This window comes from Mus caroli, unplaced genomic scaffold (genome assembly GCF_978045245.1).
Source record: "Mus caroli unplaced genomic scaffold, Mus_caroli_1 scaffold_19, whole genome shotgun sequence".
Lineage (NCBI taxonomy): Eukaryota > Metazoa > Chordata > Mammalia > Rodentia > Muridae > Mus > Mus caroli.
In genome coordinates this window covers 7,641,141-7,660,180 of record NW_028227274.1, presented here as the reverse complement: position 1 = coordinate 7,660,180, position 19,040 = coordinate 7,641,141, and the positions used below count along the sequence as shown (strand labels likewise).

At 42.7% G+C, this 19,040-nt stretch overlaps 1 protein-coding gene across 1 annotated transcript; it reads right to left on the bottom strand.

Moving 5' to 3' along the window:
• Positions 1-1,008: 1,008 nt before the first annotated feature.
• Snrpd1 (small nuclear ribonucleoprotein D1 polypeptide) lies at positions 1,009-11,665 on the bottom strand. The gene is made up of 4 exons (XM_021150802.3): positions 11,508-11,665; positions 5,552-5,628; positions 2,050-2,241; positions 1,009-1,233 (listed from the first exon to the last, which is right to left on the bottom strand). The coding sequence occupies exons 1-4, from the start codon at positions 11,519-11,521 to the stop codon at positions 1,157-1,159; spliced, it is 360 nt and encodes a 119-aa protein (XP_021006461.1). The 5' UTR covers positions 11,522-11,665; the 3' UTR covers positions 1,009-1,156.
• Between the last annotated feature and the right edge of the window lie 7,375 nt (positions 11,666-19,040).

Sequence of the window (19,040 nt, the reverse complement as noted above, 5' to 3'; positions counted from 1 at the left end):
TATAAAAATGAATATACTGAGGTATATCTTCCTCTAAATTTAACCACCTAAAATAACTTTCTAAAATGAGTGTGGTAACTCAAACTTGTAATCCCAGTTAATGAGAGATGGATGCCTGAGTGGCTGGAGTTCAAGATCAGTTCTGGTTACACAGAAAATTCAAGGACAGATGACTCCACAGACAAGACCACTCAGTAGCAAAGGTCCTAACATTCAATTCCCAGCAATCACAGGGCAGCTCACAACCACCTATAAGGGATCTAATGCCCTCTTCTGCTGTGTAGACAGAGTACTCATACATAAATAGCTCTCTGGGCACCTGTACTCACATGTACACATGCACCCAGACATATGCACATGCACAAGTAAAAATAATAAATTATTTTTAATAAGGGAACCAACAAAACCCTAAAAATTCTTATTACCTGTAATAATTATTTTGCTTATCAAAACAGGTTTTTCTTTTTTACTATGTCTCCTTATAAGGCCTGGCATGGGGTGCATACCTTTAACTCCATCACCTGGGCAGCACAAACAGGCAGATCCTTGTGACTTAAGAGATGAGCCCAGTCTACACAGTGAGTTTCAGGACAGCCAAGGTTATATTTTGTTGATAACTTCCTCTTCAAAAAACACATTAACAAAATCAAAGTTTGTTTTTTAGGAACACAGGGTTTCTCTGTATAGCCCTGGCTTGTCCTGGAACTGACTCTGTAGACCAGGCTGTGCTCAAACTTAAGAGATCAAGTCCCTCTTGCCTCCTGAGTGCTTGGGAGTAAAGACATGCACCACCACTGCCAGGCAAAATCATTTATTTTTTGCTTTTACCACTAAAGCTCCATGGAGTGAGTTTTAGATCTCATCCCAAAAGAACTTTATTGAAATGCCAAGAATTTATTTCATCTCAAAAGAGGCCCAAATAATGGACTCAAAGAAATCAAACCCATGTTCAGTACATAAGTATTTCATGCGTCCAACTCCCCGAACTGAACACACTATGTGAATATAGTAGATACTCACTACAACTTTAATTTGACAATCAACAGACAACTCTGTCCCTACACTTACGTTTATTAAAAACTGACAAACAAACAAAACCTGTACAAAAGATATCCCCAAATTCCTTATCAATTTGAAACAGTAATCTTGAGAGACATTATCGTCTAGGACCCCCTCTTCCTCTGCCACGACCACGTCCTCTTCCTCTACCCCGGCCTCGGCCTCTTCCTGCAACTAGGGAAAGGAAAAACAAAGCAGGTGAACAACTCTTCAACAATACAGTACCCGCCACCACACAGCTTATCCTGAGCATTTTCCCACCTACACCTCTTCAATTAGCAGCTAACTAGAGTAAAAAAGCTCTAAGTCAGCTTCTCTCAAATATGAGCACCACCACCATCATGTAAAAAGCAGGGAGACAAATTTACACCCTATGTCAGATTTCTGCTTATTTAATAGGAGCCAAGCACGTTAACCCTAATGGGAGCTTGAAAACTTGTTTGGCTTCTAATCACGTTAGCCTTGAACACACAGCGTATCTCTAGCTGGTCATCATGAGGACAAAAGAAGGAAAGGTAAGAAAGCAGAGCGCCTGCTTGATGCAGTCAGACTGAGGTGTAGGTAACACCCCACCCATGGTCACAATCAGACCCAGGACATCATGCTGTGATTTGCCACTGAGTGAAGATATCCCCCACACCCTGGTAACGTCATACATTTTTTAGCCCTGGCTTCCTGGCTTTATAGACCAGGCTGGCTTCAAACTTACAGAAATCCACCTGTCTCTGTCTCTCAAGTGCTGGGATTAAAGGTGTGCATGTAGTAAAGGAAAAATAGCTTTCTAAAGAAACTAGAAATCTCGACTCCATGGAAGAAAAGAGCAGTAGAGAGGACTGGAGGGACTCTTCTCCACAGCAGCGCCAGGAACTCTAGGTAGCACATGTACTAAGACAAATGTTCTCAGCAACAAAAACACCCTTGTTCACAAATGTATTTTGAACAGCGAGTTAAGATTTAAATACACTATACACAAAACACCTTCACACGTACCAGCTTCTCTTTTCTTAGATTTCACCTTAGGTTCAACATCCACAAGTAGTGTATCTAGAGGTAAGCTGTCTGGTAGAATAAAATACCGAATGTTATTGCCCCGAATACTCAATGTTTCCAACTGTACAGGTTCTCTGTTCTTCAGGGTCATTTTCACAGCTTTAAGGTGTGTGTTCATGCTGACATCTACACCTAAAGGGGAATGAGGAGGGAAGCAGAACAATTACCAGCATGATAAAGAAGGCAATCAATCTATCACACCAACAGTTGAAATCATACTGTAAAGAATTTTTTTCCACTATGTTATAGGTCAAGTTCCTGTGACAATATATGCACAACGGGGAAAATGTCAAAATAAATCAGCAACAAAACCTCTGTACAAAGCTGAGTGCACTTACAGAATTGAATACACTGGTGGTGTGGTTAAGTGACTCCTGTAATCTCAGCATTCAAGAGGCTGAGGCACAAGGAATGCATGTGTTCAAGGAAAGCTCAGACAACAGAGAAAGAGCCTATTTGCTAGACAAAGGAAATGAACATAGCACGCTATGAAGGAGCCATGAGTCTACTACCTTCAGAATTGAATTCTTGTCCCAGGATTAGATAGTGTTTGTGATAAAATCTCCCATTATCCCCATAACTTCTTAACCAACATTCTATCACGCCATAGGCCTTTATTCTTAAAGACCTATGGTATTTTTCTCTATTATTAGGAACTCTTTCCCCCACTTTCTTTCTTTTTTTTTTTTTTTTTTGGTTTTTTTTCGAGACAGGGTTTCTCTGTATAGCCCTAGCTGTCCTGGAACTCACTTTGTAGACCAGGCTGGCCTCGAACTCAGAAATCCACCTGCCTCTGCCTCCCAAGTGCTGGGATTAAAGGCGTGCGCCACCACCCCAAGCTGACCTCAGACTCTCAAGTGCTTGCTCTACAGGTACTCACCGGCACACCCAGATTAACACGTCTATTTATTTACTTAAAATGATTTTTAGGGGCTAGAGACATAGCTCAAGGTAAGTGTGCAGGGCTCTTACAGAGAACCAAGTTTGGTTCCCAGTACTCACATCTGGAGGGCCATAACTAATTGCCTGTAACTCGAGCTCCAGAGAGACCCAGTACCTCTGGCCTCCAAAGGCACCTGCACTCACATACATACAGAGTTAAAAACAGAATCTTACCAAAATTAATTTGTATGAGCATGGTTAAATGGGAAGGCAGGTACGCCATGGTGCATGTCTAGAGATCAGGCAACTCTTAAAAATCAGCTCTCTCTTTCCTCTATGTAGATCCTGAGGCATGAACTCAGTTGTCAGGCTTGGCATCAGATGCCTTTACCGACAGGGGTGAGCTGGCACACCCTCACACCTTGTTTTCTCGGACAGAATGTCTCAGAGAACTGGAATTACAGGACCAGGAAGTACCCATCTTTTGGGGGACCTGAACTCAGGTTCTCAAGCTTGCACAGTAAGCACTTTGCCAACTAGGTCCTTTGTCTGGGTCCTTATGTCTTTCTAAATGTGAAGGTTTTTTTTTTTTTTTTTTTTTTTTTGTGGTGCCATGGACTGAATCCAGGACCTCAAGCATGCTTATAACCCAGCCTTTAACTGAGCTTGTCTGTGTATTTGTTTTTGTTCTGTTAGGCTGTCACTATGCAGCCCAGAATTGCCCCAAACTAAGGATTCTGCCCTAGCCTTCTAAGTGTTGGCATTACAAGCATGAGCCACCATGCCAGGCTAACCTCACTGTTTTTCTCTCCAAAAATTCACTATTACAAATCCTTTCTTTGTTAGGCAGGGGTGGAACATGCCTTTAATTCTAGCAGAGGCAGGCCAATCTTAGTGAGTTCAAGGCCAGCCTGTTCCACAGACCAAGTTCCAGGACAGTCAGCTATACTGAAAAAATCTGTCTCAAAACAAAACAAAAACCCCACAAAACCCAACAACAAATGCTTTCATCTTCTTCTCCAAAGAAGGAAGTTCTCTTCGTTCCTAGACAGCCTTACTACATCCCCTCTCCTCCATATGCTCATATATATGTGTGTGTGTACATTCATATGAGATACAGACACTTGTGTTGGGTTTTGTTTTGTTTTTGGATAACAATTTTCATCATTGGATTTTGACAGGGGTGTGGGGGGTGGGGTGGGCAGCAAACATGCCACTCTGGGGTTTGGGAACATAGCTCAGCTGGTAGACTACTTCCTTAGCATACATGAAGTGCTGGCTTCAATCCCCATTGCTATATAAAGAGGTGTGGTGGTGCACATCTGTAATACCAACAGCCAGGAGCTAGCGGCACAAAACCAGAAGAAGGCCATCTTCAAATATACACAGTGAGTTTGAAGCCAGGATACATAAATCTGGGATACGTAAATCCTGCATCTAAAAAAGGACGATGAGGAGATCTTTCCCAATGCTTGTCTACAGGGAACAGACCAAATCCCTACTCAAGGAACTTTAACAAGGGCAGCAACAGTACATCCTTAGATATGGAATTTGGCATAACTTCTAGAAAAGCCACAAAATGTCATCCCATTTTCTCCTGGCTTACTAAAACACTGGACCTACCTATTAAAAACTTACACATCTACAAGGTCAGTATTTTAGAGAATAGGAACACATGTCAAGATACTATTTTTCAGCCGGGCAGTGGTGGCACACACCTTTAATCCCAGCACTTGGGAGGCAGAGGCAGGTGGATTTCTGAGTTCGAGGCCAGCCTGGTCTACAGAGTGAGTTCCAGGACAGCCAGGGCTACACAAAGAAACCCTGTGTTGAAAAAAAACAAAAAGAAAAAAAAAAAAAAAAAACAACTGTTTTTTCCCCTTTGATAACCACTTTAAAAAAAAAAAAAGTCTTAGGAGACAAACAGGAGAGGATAATGAAGGATGAACAATGGTAAAAACGTGTGCACAATACCATAGTAAAAGATCATATATAATTAACATAGGCCGATAACCTACAGTCAAATGTGAAACACAAATGTAATAACAGTGCAGGTCTCAGATGGGTTTGGAAGAAGTAACATTCTATGCAGAGGACCACACACAAGCAAAGGTATACAAGGTAAGAAAACACCTGGCAATTTGGTTTGGCTGTAGTGCAAGAATGTAAGATGAGTGGGGCTGCAGAGATGGCTCAGCAGGTAAAAGCACTAGTTGCTCTCCCAAAAGACCCGGGTCCAATTCCCAGCACCCACTTGGCAGCTCACAACTCCAATGTAACTCCAGTTCCAGGGATGTGACACTTTACACACAGACAATACCCTCACACAGGCAGACATGCAGGCAAAACATGAGTGTACATAAAATAAAATTGTTCAATAAGATGAGGCTTAAATAAGGTCCATTCAGTATTTCAGACAAAGAGAATGAGGACCTGCACTACAACAGTGCTCATTAAACAACCAAAAGGAGAAAACAACAACAAAATCTCTCCAGTGGGTGGAACATGGGAAAGAAAAACCTTAAACAAAAACATTACAGAAACAGTCCAACCTTCTTACCTGTGATTGTTCCATGGACTTGTGTCCCATTCTTCAATTCAATGGTTACAGTTTCATGACTCAATTTCATCAAAAATCTATAGAGACAAAAATAAAGTCCCGATTTTTTACCCTAACATTAGAAGTCTTTTTGTGAAGTCGGTGGAGTAAAATGGTAGAGATCAAAAATCTCTAAAATGCTACTACAACAGTTCAAGGGGATCTGGCTAGCTAACTCAGCAGTTAGGAGCACTCTTCTCTCTTGTAGTCCCAGAACTCATATGAAAGGTCACACCATCTGTTATCTTTGCTCTAGAGGCTCTGGAGACCTATTCTGACCTTCATAGGCACCAGACAAATGTGTGATGTACATACATACATGCAGATAAAACACTCACACATAAAATAAATATATCTTAAAAACAATTCATCATCATAATAATATACACAGTGCTTAACTTTTTCTGAACTAAACTCGTAAACTCATAAAGAATAAAGTAATAGACTGTCATCTGGCATCTGACTGTCAACGACAGGCATCCTTTTTGGCTTCACTAGACCACACTGGATGAAAAATTGTCCAGCCTGCAGAGCACTCGAATGTTTACTTGTCAAGATAATGCCATCTGCAAAGCTCACCCCCGAGTCTGTAAAGTTGTGCTGAGCCATAATCACAGCTGTCCTGGGCATCCAACTAGAAAATACTAGGAAAAACTATTACAAAACAGCCCTAAATGAAGATATGGGAAGATCCTAGAGTAGCATTAGGTGTGGTGGTGCGTCTTTTAATTCCAGTACTTGCGAGACTGGCAGATGGGTCTCTGTGAACTGGAGGCCAGCCTGTTCTACATAGTGATGGTGACACTATCTCAAGAAAAGACACTAGACTAATTTTCAGCCACAAAAAGGGTATAATTCTACCTGATAGTATAAGATTACATGGTAGAAATAAAGAACCCCTCTTTTCTCTTTCTGCTTTCTTGGTGAATTGGGCTATTATTCTAACCCATAAGCATAAATATAAGATTCTACTTTACACAAAGTAAGCTATTCTTCAATGGCTCTATAATACTTGGAGCTTATTTAGCAGTTTACATTGGAGATTAATTCCCTAAAAATAAACATCCCAAGAGCTAGATAGTAGTCCACTCTATGAAAATGACAGTTATCCCACTGTGAATGATGTTTTCAACATCATTTCTGCCTTAACAACCCATTTATGCAAGCCCTCACCAGTAACAATTAACAATCTCCCAATTTTCTATCTATACAAAAAAAAAGATGGGGGAGGGGTGCTGTTAAAAGACATAGCAAGATGGTATCCACTTGCTGCCAAACCTGGGGATCCCAAATGATGACAGAACTGACTCCTTCTAAGGTCCTTTGGTCTTTTTTGTGTACACACACTGTGATAATATCAGCCCTCCCCCATAAATAAATATATTTTTTTGAGACAGGATTTCTGTGTGTAGCCATGAATGCCCTGGAACTCACTCTATAGACCAGGATGGGCTTGAATTTACAGAAATTATTCTGCTTCTGCTTCCTAATGGGGTGTGACACCCTTCACCCTGTTAATAAGTATAATCTCAAAAACAAAACTAAAGCATGGTAGCAAAACTAAAGCATGGTAGCAAAACTAAAGCATGGTAGCGCACCCATGTATTTATTTAATACAGCTCTACGGAGGCAGAGGCAGGAGGATCTCTGTGAATTCAAGGCCAGCGTGTGGTCCACACAGTGAGCACCAGGCCAACACTCTCACTCACACTCTCTCTCTCTCTCACACACACACACACACACACACACAAACACACTCTCTCTCTCTCTCTCTCTCTCTTTCTCTCTCTCAGAGTCTCTCTCACTCACTCACCTCAAAACCAATCATCACCACCAACAAAATCAGCTATTTAATTAAAAATACCGAGCAGCACCATCAAGATGCCTCAGCAGGTAAAAGTACTATACTGCCTGAGGACCTGAGTTTTAATCCCCGAGACTCTGGAGGAAGGCAAAAACAAAGTCCCCAAATTGTCTTATAACATACCTGTGCACCAGTTATGTGCACTAACACACACAAATAGCAATTTATTTTCTAAAGAGCAAAGCTAAGAAAAATGTATGTATGCTTATAATCCTAGCATTTGGGAAGTTCTTGGGAGTTTGAAAACAGTCTGGCTGAATGAAATATTTCAATGGGGAGGGGGAGTTGGGGGGAGGGAAAGGAGAAGAGAAGAGGAAAAGAAAAAAACAAATGAAAGAAAAAAGAGGGGACACTAGAGATGGTTGAGAGAGAGAACAGGCTGCTTATTCCAGAGGCCCTGCATGGCAGCTCACAACTCTCTGTGGCTCTTGATCGAGGGGATCCAACACTTTCTTCTGGTCTCCATAGATACCAGACAAACATGTTGTGTATAGAAAAAACCATCATATATATATAATCTTTATAAAAATAAAAACAGAAAAGAGTATAACAGGGTCTCAGAGCTTAGTAGGTCTTAAGACCTAACCAATTTCATGATGGAAGTTACCATTCAGGCTGTACAGACAGTTCCACCTACCAAAACTAAACAAAGCCCTAGTCCATCAAGGTTTAGTTATAGGAAAGTCTCTAAATGCATTAATCTTGCTTTTTGGTGTCTGTATTTCTGCTTCTGATTAACTCTTCTTGCGAACTGACATACGTCAACCTAGGACATGGTTTTGTGCTTAACAGGCTTATCCTAAGAAAGGTTCAGTGCTACTTGAGGACTCTAAACCCTGCAAGGCTAATAGGCTTTCTATTGGCTTAAACCCATGTCCAAGCAGTACTTTCTGGTGAATATTCCACAACAGGAAAAAGGAGGAGAAAAAAGCAAGTAGCAGCCATTTGCCTGAGCCTTCATATGGTTCGTGCATATAGAAAGTCTGTATTTCTTGAATTGCTTATACATTATTCATACACTCTTTTATTTTCTATGAGTCCATCACTGATTTGACTACAAACTCCAAGTGCATTCCACCACACACCTGGCTTTTTCTTTTATTTTTTTATTTCTGTATTTTTTATTTTCTGTGTATGAGTGTCTTGTCTGTTTGCATGTATGTGTACATGTGCATGTCCCTGGTGCCAATAGATGCCAGAAGAGGGCATTGGACAGCTGAAAATTGCTATGTAGGTCCTAAGAATTGAACTCAGACCCTCTGGAAGAGCAGCCAGTGCTCTCAACCTAAGCATCTCTCCATTTTATTCTACTACAACCCTTTTGGAGCTCAGGTTTTAAGGTGATGTTTCCCAGACCAAGACTGTAAAAAACATTCTCTTCTGTTACTTTATTAATATTCAGGAATGTAACCCACCGGGAATTCTACATTATCACTCATGCTTTATTTTAGCCAAATGGCAATGGAATGATAATCTACAATATCATCTAATAACACTTCATATTCAGATTTTCCAGTCTATCTTATTTTTCTACAATATCCATTGTACACTAGTATAACATTCACTACAGTAAACCACACAAGTGATATTACCTATCCCATTCTCCCATGAGAAAGTAAGCAGCACGACTTTTCTATAGCAACACACACCAAGTACAGGCTGAATGTTTCAGCAACCTTAAACTACTACATTACAAACAGTACTTTGCCAGGCACAGTGGCAAAGACTTAATTCCAGCACTCAGAAAAGAGGAGGTGGGGAGAACAGGGTCCTTTTGTGAAGAAAATATTCTGCTAAAGAATTCCCTTATGAGCCAGGCAGTGGTGGCGCACGCCTTTAATCCCAGCACTTGGGAGGCAGAGGCAGGTGGATTTCTAAGTTCGAGGCCAGCCTGGTCTACAAAGTGAGTTCCAGGACAGTCAGGGCTACACAGAGAAACTGTCTTGAAAAACAAAACAAAACAAAAACTTCCCTTATGATATCTAGAGATGCTGGTTGGTGGCAGTGTATGCCTCTAATCCCAGCACTCAGGAAGAAGAGGCAGGATGATTCTCAATCTAATGCCAGCTGAGATACAGTGATTTCAAGTCAGGTAGCACAACTTGGTGAGACCCTGTCTCAATATAAAAGTAAAGAGAGGCCAAGGAACACATAAATTCAAATTATTTTCCAGAGAGTCCTTCATTTTGTGAATTCTCTTCTTACTTTTGTTTTCTGTGTAGCCCTGGCTGTCCTAGAACTCCCTCTCTACAGAGTGCTGGCCTTGAAAGCAGAGAAAGTGTGGGGATTAAAGGCATGAGCCACCATCACCTAGCTGTGAATTCTTTTCTTAATGAGACTGGCACATCAAACAGTAAAGTGTATGGGGTCCTTTTAGTATCCAAAATTTTCCTATTTGAATAGAAAAATCAGAGAGAACTGGATAGTGAGAAGTATCTCCATTTAGAAAAATTAAGAAACCTGGCAACTTACCAGACGCCAGGAGGATTAAGAGAAAAGTAGCTAAGCACACTTCCTAAGTTTGGGCAAGGTGGCAACGGGATAAATACAGGCAATACAGTCCAATACATTAACTAATGCACAAATAAGAAAGCCCACACCAAAAGTGCAAAACCAGTCAACCATTTTCACAGGGCAAAAAACATTTTCCCTGGGGGCTGGCGAGATGGCTCAGCAGGGTAAGAGCACTGACTGCTCTTCCAAAGGTCCTGAGTTCAAATCCCAGCAATCACATAGTGGCTCACAAAACCAGTAATGAGATCTGATGCCCTCCAAAGTCAACTACAGTGTACTTATTTATAATAATAAATCAACCTTTGGGCCAGAGCCAGCAGAGGACCTAAAATTCAATTCCCAACAACCATATGAAGGCTCCCAACCATCTGTACAGCTACAGTGTACTCACATACATAAAATAAATAAATCTTAAAAAATAAAAAAAACCATTCTCCTGTAATTAGAAATCTCTATACTTTGCGCTACACAAAATGGGGTCCAAGACAAATCACAGCAGCAGGAGAGTGAGCACCTGCCTAGGATGCTGGCAAAGTTATAATAGAACCTTTAAATGAGATTAAACATAAAAGTTACTGCAAATACATTATAGTTTACATCAGGGAGTAAGTAAAGAAACGGCAAGCATTCTACCTAGGTTACAGTCCAAATACAAATGAACTGGGGCTGAACTCAGGGTTAAGTGACTATTAGAAGCTCTCTGCGTGCCATCCCCAGAACAGGGGAAAAATTTTTTTTAACCTTAAATGCCTTCTCCCTCAAATTCCTCCTGAATTGAATTTTTTTTTAATTTCAAGCAGACTACAAGTCACCGTTAAAAAAACTTCAAAAATGTTTTAAAAGAAATCTTGTGAATTGTGTATAACTACTTCAGAAGGTGTTCAATGCCATTCTGGTCAACTACAACAGTCTTGACTCAACAAGAAGCTAAATATTTCTAGTTATTTGCTTGGATATTATATAACCTGCCTCAGGCTTGACCCAGGCTTGTTCATTTGAATCAAACCAACATGCCTCTAGTTAGGCTCCACTTCCGATATTATCTATGCAGGCGAAAATAATTTATTACCTTCTGCCCCATCCTAGGACATTTTGTCTTTCCTGAGTTAGAAGCCTACACTAACCACTTACATACTTCGTACAACTGGTCAAATTTAAAGAGATCTTAGTCTAAAACGTCTTGCAAATCGGCGTCGTCATTTGCAGAGAAAACCATGCTAGGTCTACTAAGTCCTCCTCGGTGCAAATGGTCCGATTCGCCACGAAAACGGGCCACTGCTCCGTTTAAGCTGCCGGATTCTGGGTGGGCAGAGGCGGCTCGGCCCCTCCACTCCTGGAAGACCGGCGGGGTCTGCGCGCTGGCCCCTCGCCCCGGCTCTGGGCGGCCGGCAGGGCGCGGCGGGGCCCGGGGGCCTGAGGCCGTTACAGGCCGCGCGCACGCGGCTTTCCCGCCTCCCTGGGAGCACAGCGGCCCGGCCTCCCAAGCCGACCCCAAATCCTCCACCGGTCTCCCTCGCCCGGCGGGGGTACCCTCCTCACCTCACGAGCTTCATCCTAGCGACGCAATTCTCCCTTCTGGCCCGACTGTTCACGGAATTCAGGCTCCAGAGACCCACGGGCTGGGGTTATGAATGGCCGGAAAAGCGCGCGGAGGCCTGCGGACGCGCGACGAGAACGAGGAAGCTGCGCTGCCTTCCGGCCACGGGGATAGCGACAGCGGCCCCTAGCGACGGGAGGAGTGCTTTGCACCTTCGGAGGGCGGGAGGGCTGGTGGACGACATCTTCTGCAGGATTCCTTAGACCAGTCACGAAGTTATTAAAACTACTTGTGAATGCCTGGAACTTTCACATGTTAAAGGAAGAAAAGTTCTGAAAGAAGCCCACTAAGATTCGAGTTTAATACTTGGGATTCACATGTTGGAAGCAGGGAACTCGGTCTTGCAAGATGTCCTTACTTGGCTTGACATTAAGCTAAGCCAATCAAATCTTTGGACAGAATGGTTTTCCTTTGGGGATGCAGGGCACCTTCCTAAAACTAGGAAAACCATTCTCAGGATAGAGTTTTAAATAAATCTCTCATTTTATATATAGCAAGTCCTTCGACTTAAAAAAATGTATGTGGCTATTTCAGTTAAAGTTAAAACAAAAACTTCAACACCTTATTTGCAATAACCACACTGTTAAACGTAGTTACTCAACATATACATTTGTATCTAATTACAAACATAGTGCAAATAATTTCCACTATCAAGAAATTTGGGGGCTGGTGAGATGGCTCAGTGGGTAAGAGCACCCGACTGCTCTTCCAAAGGTCCAGAGTTAGAATCCCAGCAACCACATGGTGGCTCACAACCATCCATAACGAGATCTGACTCCCTCTTCTGGAGTGTCTGAAGACAACTACAGTGTACTTACATATAATAAATAAATAAATCTTAAAAAAAGAAAAGAAAAAAAAGAAATTTGGATGATATTAGTTTATTATCATTTGATTCTATAATTTATTATTTATGGCTCTACAGAGAATATCGTGTCTAAAAGCAAGGAAATACAACTGCTTGCTGCACTCTCCAAAACTACTTTCATGGAACATGATTTTGTCACAAAACACCCCTGTCCCCATGTATGGGAACTGGTCCCAAGGATCAATGAGACCAAAGAAAGAGGCAGGCAAGTCCAGAATTGCAGTGTGCAGCTTGTGGGTGACTTATAACAGAAGAATGGGCATGGACATCAAGAAAAGCAAGAGGTCCTTGTAATGTGGGTTATAGGGGAAACGTTATTTCACAGCTAGGCATGGTGGTCCAAGTTTGGGGCCAGCATGTACCACAAACTCTATCTCGAACCTTCCCTTCCTCCTAAAAAGAGAATTCAGCCAAGTAAGATTATACCTTGTCTATTTCAAGCTAATCAGAGCCAGGGACATTCTTAGTCCAAGGTCTGGGCAGAAAGCTTCACAGAACTCTCGAATGACTTTGTCTATTTTATGCTGGAAAGCCAACCAGGGTGACTCAGGGGTAATTTTAACACTTTCCACTCAAAATAATTTTAGTAATGGCAAGATAAATCTACAGTTCTCCCTCCATTAAAATGTATGCTTTATAAGGATACATTGTGCATATCATTTGGTGCAATAATGCCAATACTGATCACCTGGTGTTCTTTACCCACAAATCCCCTTTCCACTTGGGACCATCTTCCTTCTGAACCATCTCCTCTCCCCTCACTACTGTAGAAATGTCTAACATCTCAGAGTTCATCAAGCTCACCCTTTTCTTCAGATGTTTGTACATGGAATGTTATAAATCTAGCTAAAACCTATTCACTCTCTCTCAGCTATGTGGGGCAAGCAGTGGTGACATGGGTTTTCAATCCCAGTATTCCAGAGACAGAGGCAAGTGGATTTCTGAGTTCAAGGCCAGCCTGCTCTACAGAGTGAGTTGCAGGACAGCTAGGGATACACAGAGAAACCCTGTCTCAAAAAACCAACAAACATAAAGAAAGAAAGAGGGAAGGAAGGAAGGAAGGAAGGACAGACCAAGAAAGAAAGAAAGAAAGAAAGAAAGAAAGAAAGAAAGAAAGAAAGAAAGAAAGAAAGAGACAGAGAGAGAGAGAGAGAGAGAGAGAGAGAGAGAGAGAAAGAAAGGCTACTGTTACTTGGGTGAACTGATGCACGCCTTTAATCCCAACATTTAAGGGGCAGAAGCAGGGTTATCAAATAGAGAAACCCTGTCTCCCCCCCCCCCCGCAAAGAAAAATGAAAAAGAGAAAAGCCATTGTCCGTAGATTAATATTAAATTCATTTCTTTGGTCTTCTTTTTTTTTTTTTTGTAGGTTGCAAGGGTAAGGATGGGCAGTAACAAGAATACTGCTGCAGCCTTGAACTTGTGAAAAACAATTTCTTTCTTTCTTTCTTTCTTTCTTTCTTTCTTTCTTTCTTTCTTTCTTTTTTTTTTTTCTCTTGAGACAGGATTTCTCTGTATAACCCTGGCTGTCCTGGAACTCACTCTGTAGACCAGGCTGGCCTCGAACTCAGAAATCCACCTGCCTCTGCTTCCCAAGTGCTGGGATTAAAGGCATGCGCTACCATGCCCGGCACAGAAAAACAATGTCTTACTGTATTGCAGTATGAGAGTATGAGTATGTGCTCTGAAGTGAAGACTGCAACAAGGGTAAAACAAAGTAAATGCTGTTTTCTGCTACCCATGGGGTCAAGCCTGGAAGTGGGATTGTTCTGTCCTCTGTGAGTTGGCAGAGGTTTATGTGCTGTGGCAATTATATTGGTCACCAAAAAAGAATAAGGAAATGAGAATGTGATGAGTGGGGGCAATGTGCCCATTTAAAGAACTTGTCATGATAAGCAAGTACAGAAAACTACACCCTGAGCCAGAGATATAGCTCAATTGGTAGTGTCTGCCTAGCATGCAAAAGCTGTGTTCAGACTCCAGCACAGCATAAACTGGATGTGGCCGTGTATGTCTGTAATCTCCGCACTCAGGAGAACGAGCAGGAAGAGCAGAAATGGAAGTCATCTTCAGCTACATAGTGAGTTCCAGAGCAGCCTCAACTCCATGAAACTCCACCTCAACAATCAAAAACAAACAAGTTTGCGGTCATCAAGGAAAACAAAATGGGTAAAAAGTCCAGAAGATAGAGTCACAGTTCTCAGTTTAGCCAGAGACCATAAGTGTGGGCCACAGCCTTTGTTTCAAGCATGGGGAGATAGCAAAGTGGAACCAATCAGAACTTTCTCCCAGGACTTTCATTCTACTGAAATTAGTTTGCACTGAGATTAGTAACCTCTGTCAAGTTGTCAGAAGAGCCTACTTGAGAATGAATGCAGGTGAAAGAAGAGGGTGTAGAGTAAAAGGTCCGAGCACACTTCTAAGCCCTGGAGCCCCATCAATCCCTGAGCTCAGAATCCCACCAGTCCCCGAGCTTGCCCTAAGATCAGGACTTGAAATCCCACTAATCCCCACCCTGGAAATCTCCACTCTGGAAGTCTGCACCCGAGACACCTTATAAGCCTGTCTGCTGCTCAGGGCTCTGCTGCTTCTCTCCCAAACAGAGGCAGCCACCCTCCTGTGCTCATCTCAATAAGTCTCTTTTTGAGGTTTCTTGTGTAGTGTGTGATGTGTTTATAAAAAGATAAAGAGAGAGGTGATATGTTCTATGGAGGCGTAGTCAGGTATGGTGGAAGGGGGTGCCTAGGCAGGCCCATGCTGAAGGATCCCTTCCCCATGAGGGTCCAACTACACGACAGAATAGTATAGAACAGAGTTTATTCAGGGCATGGGGAGGGGAGTTAAGAGGGTAATAGAGGCAAAGAAAGGCAGAGAGAGAAAGAGAAAGGGAGGGAATAGGAGAAGAGAGGTAGAGGCCAGCCATTAGCACATGGAGAGAGATGGGGAGGGAATGGGAGCAGGAAGGGAAGAGCAAGAGAGGAACAAAAGAGAAAGGAGGGGGCAAGCAGTCCTTTTATAGTGAGTCAGGTACACCTGGCTGTTGCCAGGTAACTGTGGGGCAGAGCTTAGACAAAATGCTAACAGTGTAACTTTGTGGTATTTCTTGGCTCCCAACTGCATACTTTCCCCTCAGAATTATAATGCTCACATAGTGTCGTATTGACATAATTCGAGTCTTAGGTTTCAGGATGGTCTGAGGTCATCTGCTCCCCAACAGTTCCCAGCTATAATAGGAAAAGAAGACTTTTAAAATGTCACTTATAGTAGTTTCAGGTGAGTTTCAATCATTGCAAACTGATAAGAGCTGGCTAATTTTTTATTTGGATTATCAAACATTACCCATCCCCTCTTTGGCATTGGATTCCATTACAGATGGTTGTGAGCCACCATGTGGATACTGAGAATTGAACCCAGCACATCTGGAAGAGTAGTCAGTGCTCTTAACCTCTGAGCCATCTCTCCAGCCCCTTTCTCTCTTTTAAGAAAAAAAAAAAAACAAAAAACACTACAATTTTTTTTTTTTTTTCGAGACAGGGTTTCTCTGTATAGCCCTGGCTATCCTGGAACTCACTTTGTAGACCAGGCAGGCCTCGAACTCAGAAATCCACCTGCCTCTGCCTCCCGAGTGCTGGGATTACAGGCGTGCGCCACCACTCCCGGCTAACTACAATTTTATTTGAGTATGTGATGGGGAAAGTTAGATTATAAAACTTTTCCCAGGGAGATACCACACATTCATCTTCATCTACTCACCTCAGATTGGGAACCCTTGAAAACTCAAGTATTGATATCTCCTAAATCCAATTTCGTAAGCCCGTGAGTCTACATACAGGAATGTGGGTGAAGTGTTACTTACATGAGCCAAGAATGACACAAAGACAAAACCCTCTCCAGCATGGGTGAAAACTCGCAAATCTAGGAACCTGGAATGCACTGCACAGCATGTAGGCAGCTCCCCAGGTTGGAGAGCGTCTTTTCCAGTGGCCGCAGTTGGACTAAACCTGCTGTAGTTTGAAAGAAAATGGCCCCCATAAGTCAATAAGGAGTGGCATTTATTAGAGGTGTGGCCTTGTAGAAGTAAGTGTGTCACTGTGGAGGCAGGCTTTGAGGTCTCTTACACTCAAGCTACACTCAGCTTGTGTCTCCTGCTGCTTGTGGATCAAGATATAGAACTGTCAGCTTTTTTTCCAGCATCATGTCTGCTTGCATGCCACACCATGCTTCTTGTCGTGACAATAATGAACTAAGCCTCTCAAACTGTAAGCCAGCCCACTAAAATGTTTTCCTTTATAAGAGAAGCCGTGGTCATGTATTCACAGCAATACAACTCTAACTAAGATAAAAACCTCTTCCAGGAAGTTCATCTGGTTTGTATCTTCCAAGTAGCTGGTTCATCAGTCTTAAGAGTCCTCTTTTGCAGCTGAGCTTATCTGAGAGTCCTTTTTGCAGCTTGGCTCTGCCCTTCTGAGACACATGCTCAGCTTTTATTGCCTATTCTGGCAGGGAGAGGGCCTAGTGAATCTAGTCAGTTTCAGGGACTTCCTGAAGTTATTTTGAATTGTTTACTTTCTTGCTTAAGGAACTTCCTACAGGATGGAATTTTTTTTTTTTAACTTTTCATTTTATTATTTTTTTCTTTTTTTGGTTTTTCAAGACAGGGTTTCTCTGTATATCCCTGTCTGTCCTGGAACTCACTTTATAGACCAGGCTGGGATCAAAGGCGTGCGCCACCACGCCCCGCCCCAGGATGGAATGTTTTAATCTAGAAGGAAACTGTTACACCACAGAGAATGCTAGGGCACATGTATGGAAAATAGAACAAATTGTTGGAGTGGTTTTCTTTCTACCTTGTGGATTATAGGGATCAATTCACATGTCTGACTTGGTAGCAAGCTCCTGCATTTATCTGCTGAGCCATCTTTCTGGCCTATTGGTGGTGGTGTTTTGTTTGGTTTCAAACCATTAACATTTTTATTATTATTGTGTATACATGTATGTGTGTGGCATATGTGCCATAGAGTACATATAGAAGTCAGAAAACAATTTTGTGGAGTCAGTTCACTATTTTCATTTTAATGTGAGTTCTGGAGATGAAATTCAGGCTGACGGACTTGTGCAGCACCAGCCTTTATCAATGGAGCTGTACTGCCCACCCCTCTGTTTTGAGAGCAGGTTCTGCTATGTAGCGCTGGTGGACCAACCTTGCCTTGATCCTCTTGCCTCCTGAAGGCTGAGATGATAAGCTCTGTTACACCTGTTACATCTGATGAGCATCACCTGATGAGGCATCCCCCACATCCCTTGTAAGGTGGTACCCTCTGTGGTACCCTCTGTCAGTGGTACTTCAAGATGCCCCCTCCCGCCCCACTCCAGCGACACACAGACCAATGCAAAAGCAAGAGGTTTATTTTCCAGCTCATCAGGGTTACTCAAGGCGAGTCACTAAGAAGGTGGCCCCGAATGGCTATTACAAGCAGTTTTTACACTTTTTAGGGGCTCAGGTTACATCAGCAAGGTTACAGTTCAAACTTACTGGCTAAGCATATTGACCTTTAAATCTATTGGTTAGCAAGCATGACGTGCATTTGAACTCTACCTGAGACTTTCCAGAGGGTCAGGTAACCAGTCAGTACATTCTGACTGGGTGGAGAATGGAACTTGGCCTAGCCTTGGCCCCAGGTGGGAGGGGTAAACTGTAAGGAGGGTGTGGAATTGGAAAACCCCTTAGGGTCTCTCATCCTGAGATTGGGGAACCAAATATAAGTCTCAAGGAGGCTAGGTGAAGGGACTCTGGCCAGATTGAGCATGGCAAATGTGATTCTGCCCCATTCCCTCTGTCTTGCTAAAAACCTTTAGATTATATTCCTGAAGCTAGCTATCCCCTAATTTGGCCGCTTCCTTCTCCTGAGGCTGACAACTAAGGTCCAGCTACTAAAGCACTGAAGTCCAGCAACCAAAAGCCCCCTTTGTCTCACCTAGTTAACATGTCCAATTAAAATTAAACACCTCATCCTAACACAGGGTTCCCCCTTTTAACCTTAATAAACCACCATTTGCCTGTGGGCCAAGTCTGTCTCTTTACTATGCAGAGGCAGTCTTTTGTCCCACTCTGGGACAAATATCCTTGGCCACCCTTGTGCCTTTCCCTTTCTCCCTTCTCCTCTATCCCCTGTATTTGTGTCTTATTTCTCGTCATCTGTCTCTCTGGGACAAATCTACTCTGAGCTGAGAACTTGGTCCTGCGGGGTCCTGAGGCACCCTGATGGGTAGGCGCTGTGCCACTGAGCTTGATGCCTTTACTGGGTAGGCACTGTATCACTGAGCCTGATGCCTTTACTGGGTAGGTGCTGTGCCCCTGAGCTGCAGCCCTTGCTCTCCTTTCCTTCTCTCCCTAAAGTCCTTCTGGACCACAGATATTTAAGAGAACATTTTCTTTCTTCTTAATATCATATCCCTGACCTAAGACTTGTTTTTCTAAGCCGAGCAGTGGTGGTGCACGCCTTTAATCCCAGCACTTGGGAGGCAGAGGCAGGCGGATTTCTGATTTGAGGCCAGCCTGGTCTACAGAGTGAGTTCCAGGACAGCCAGGGCTACACAGAGAAAACTT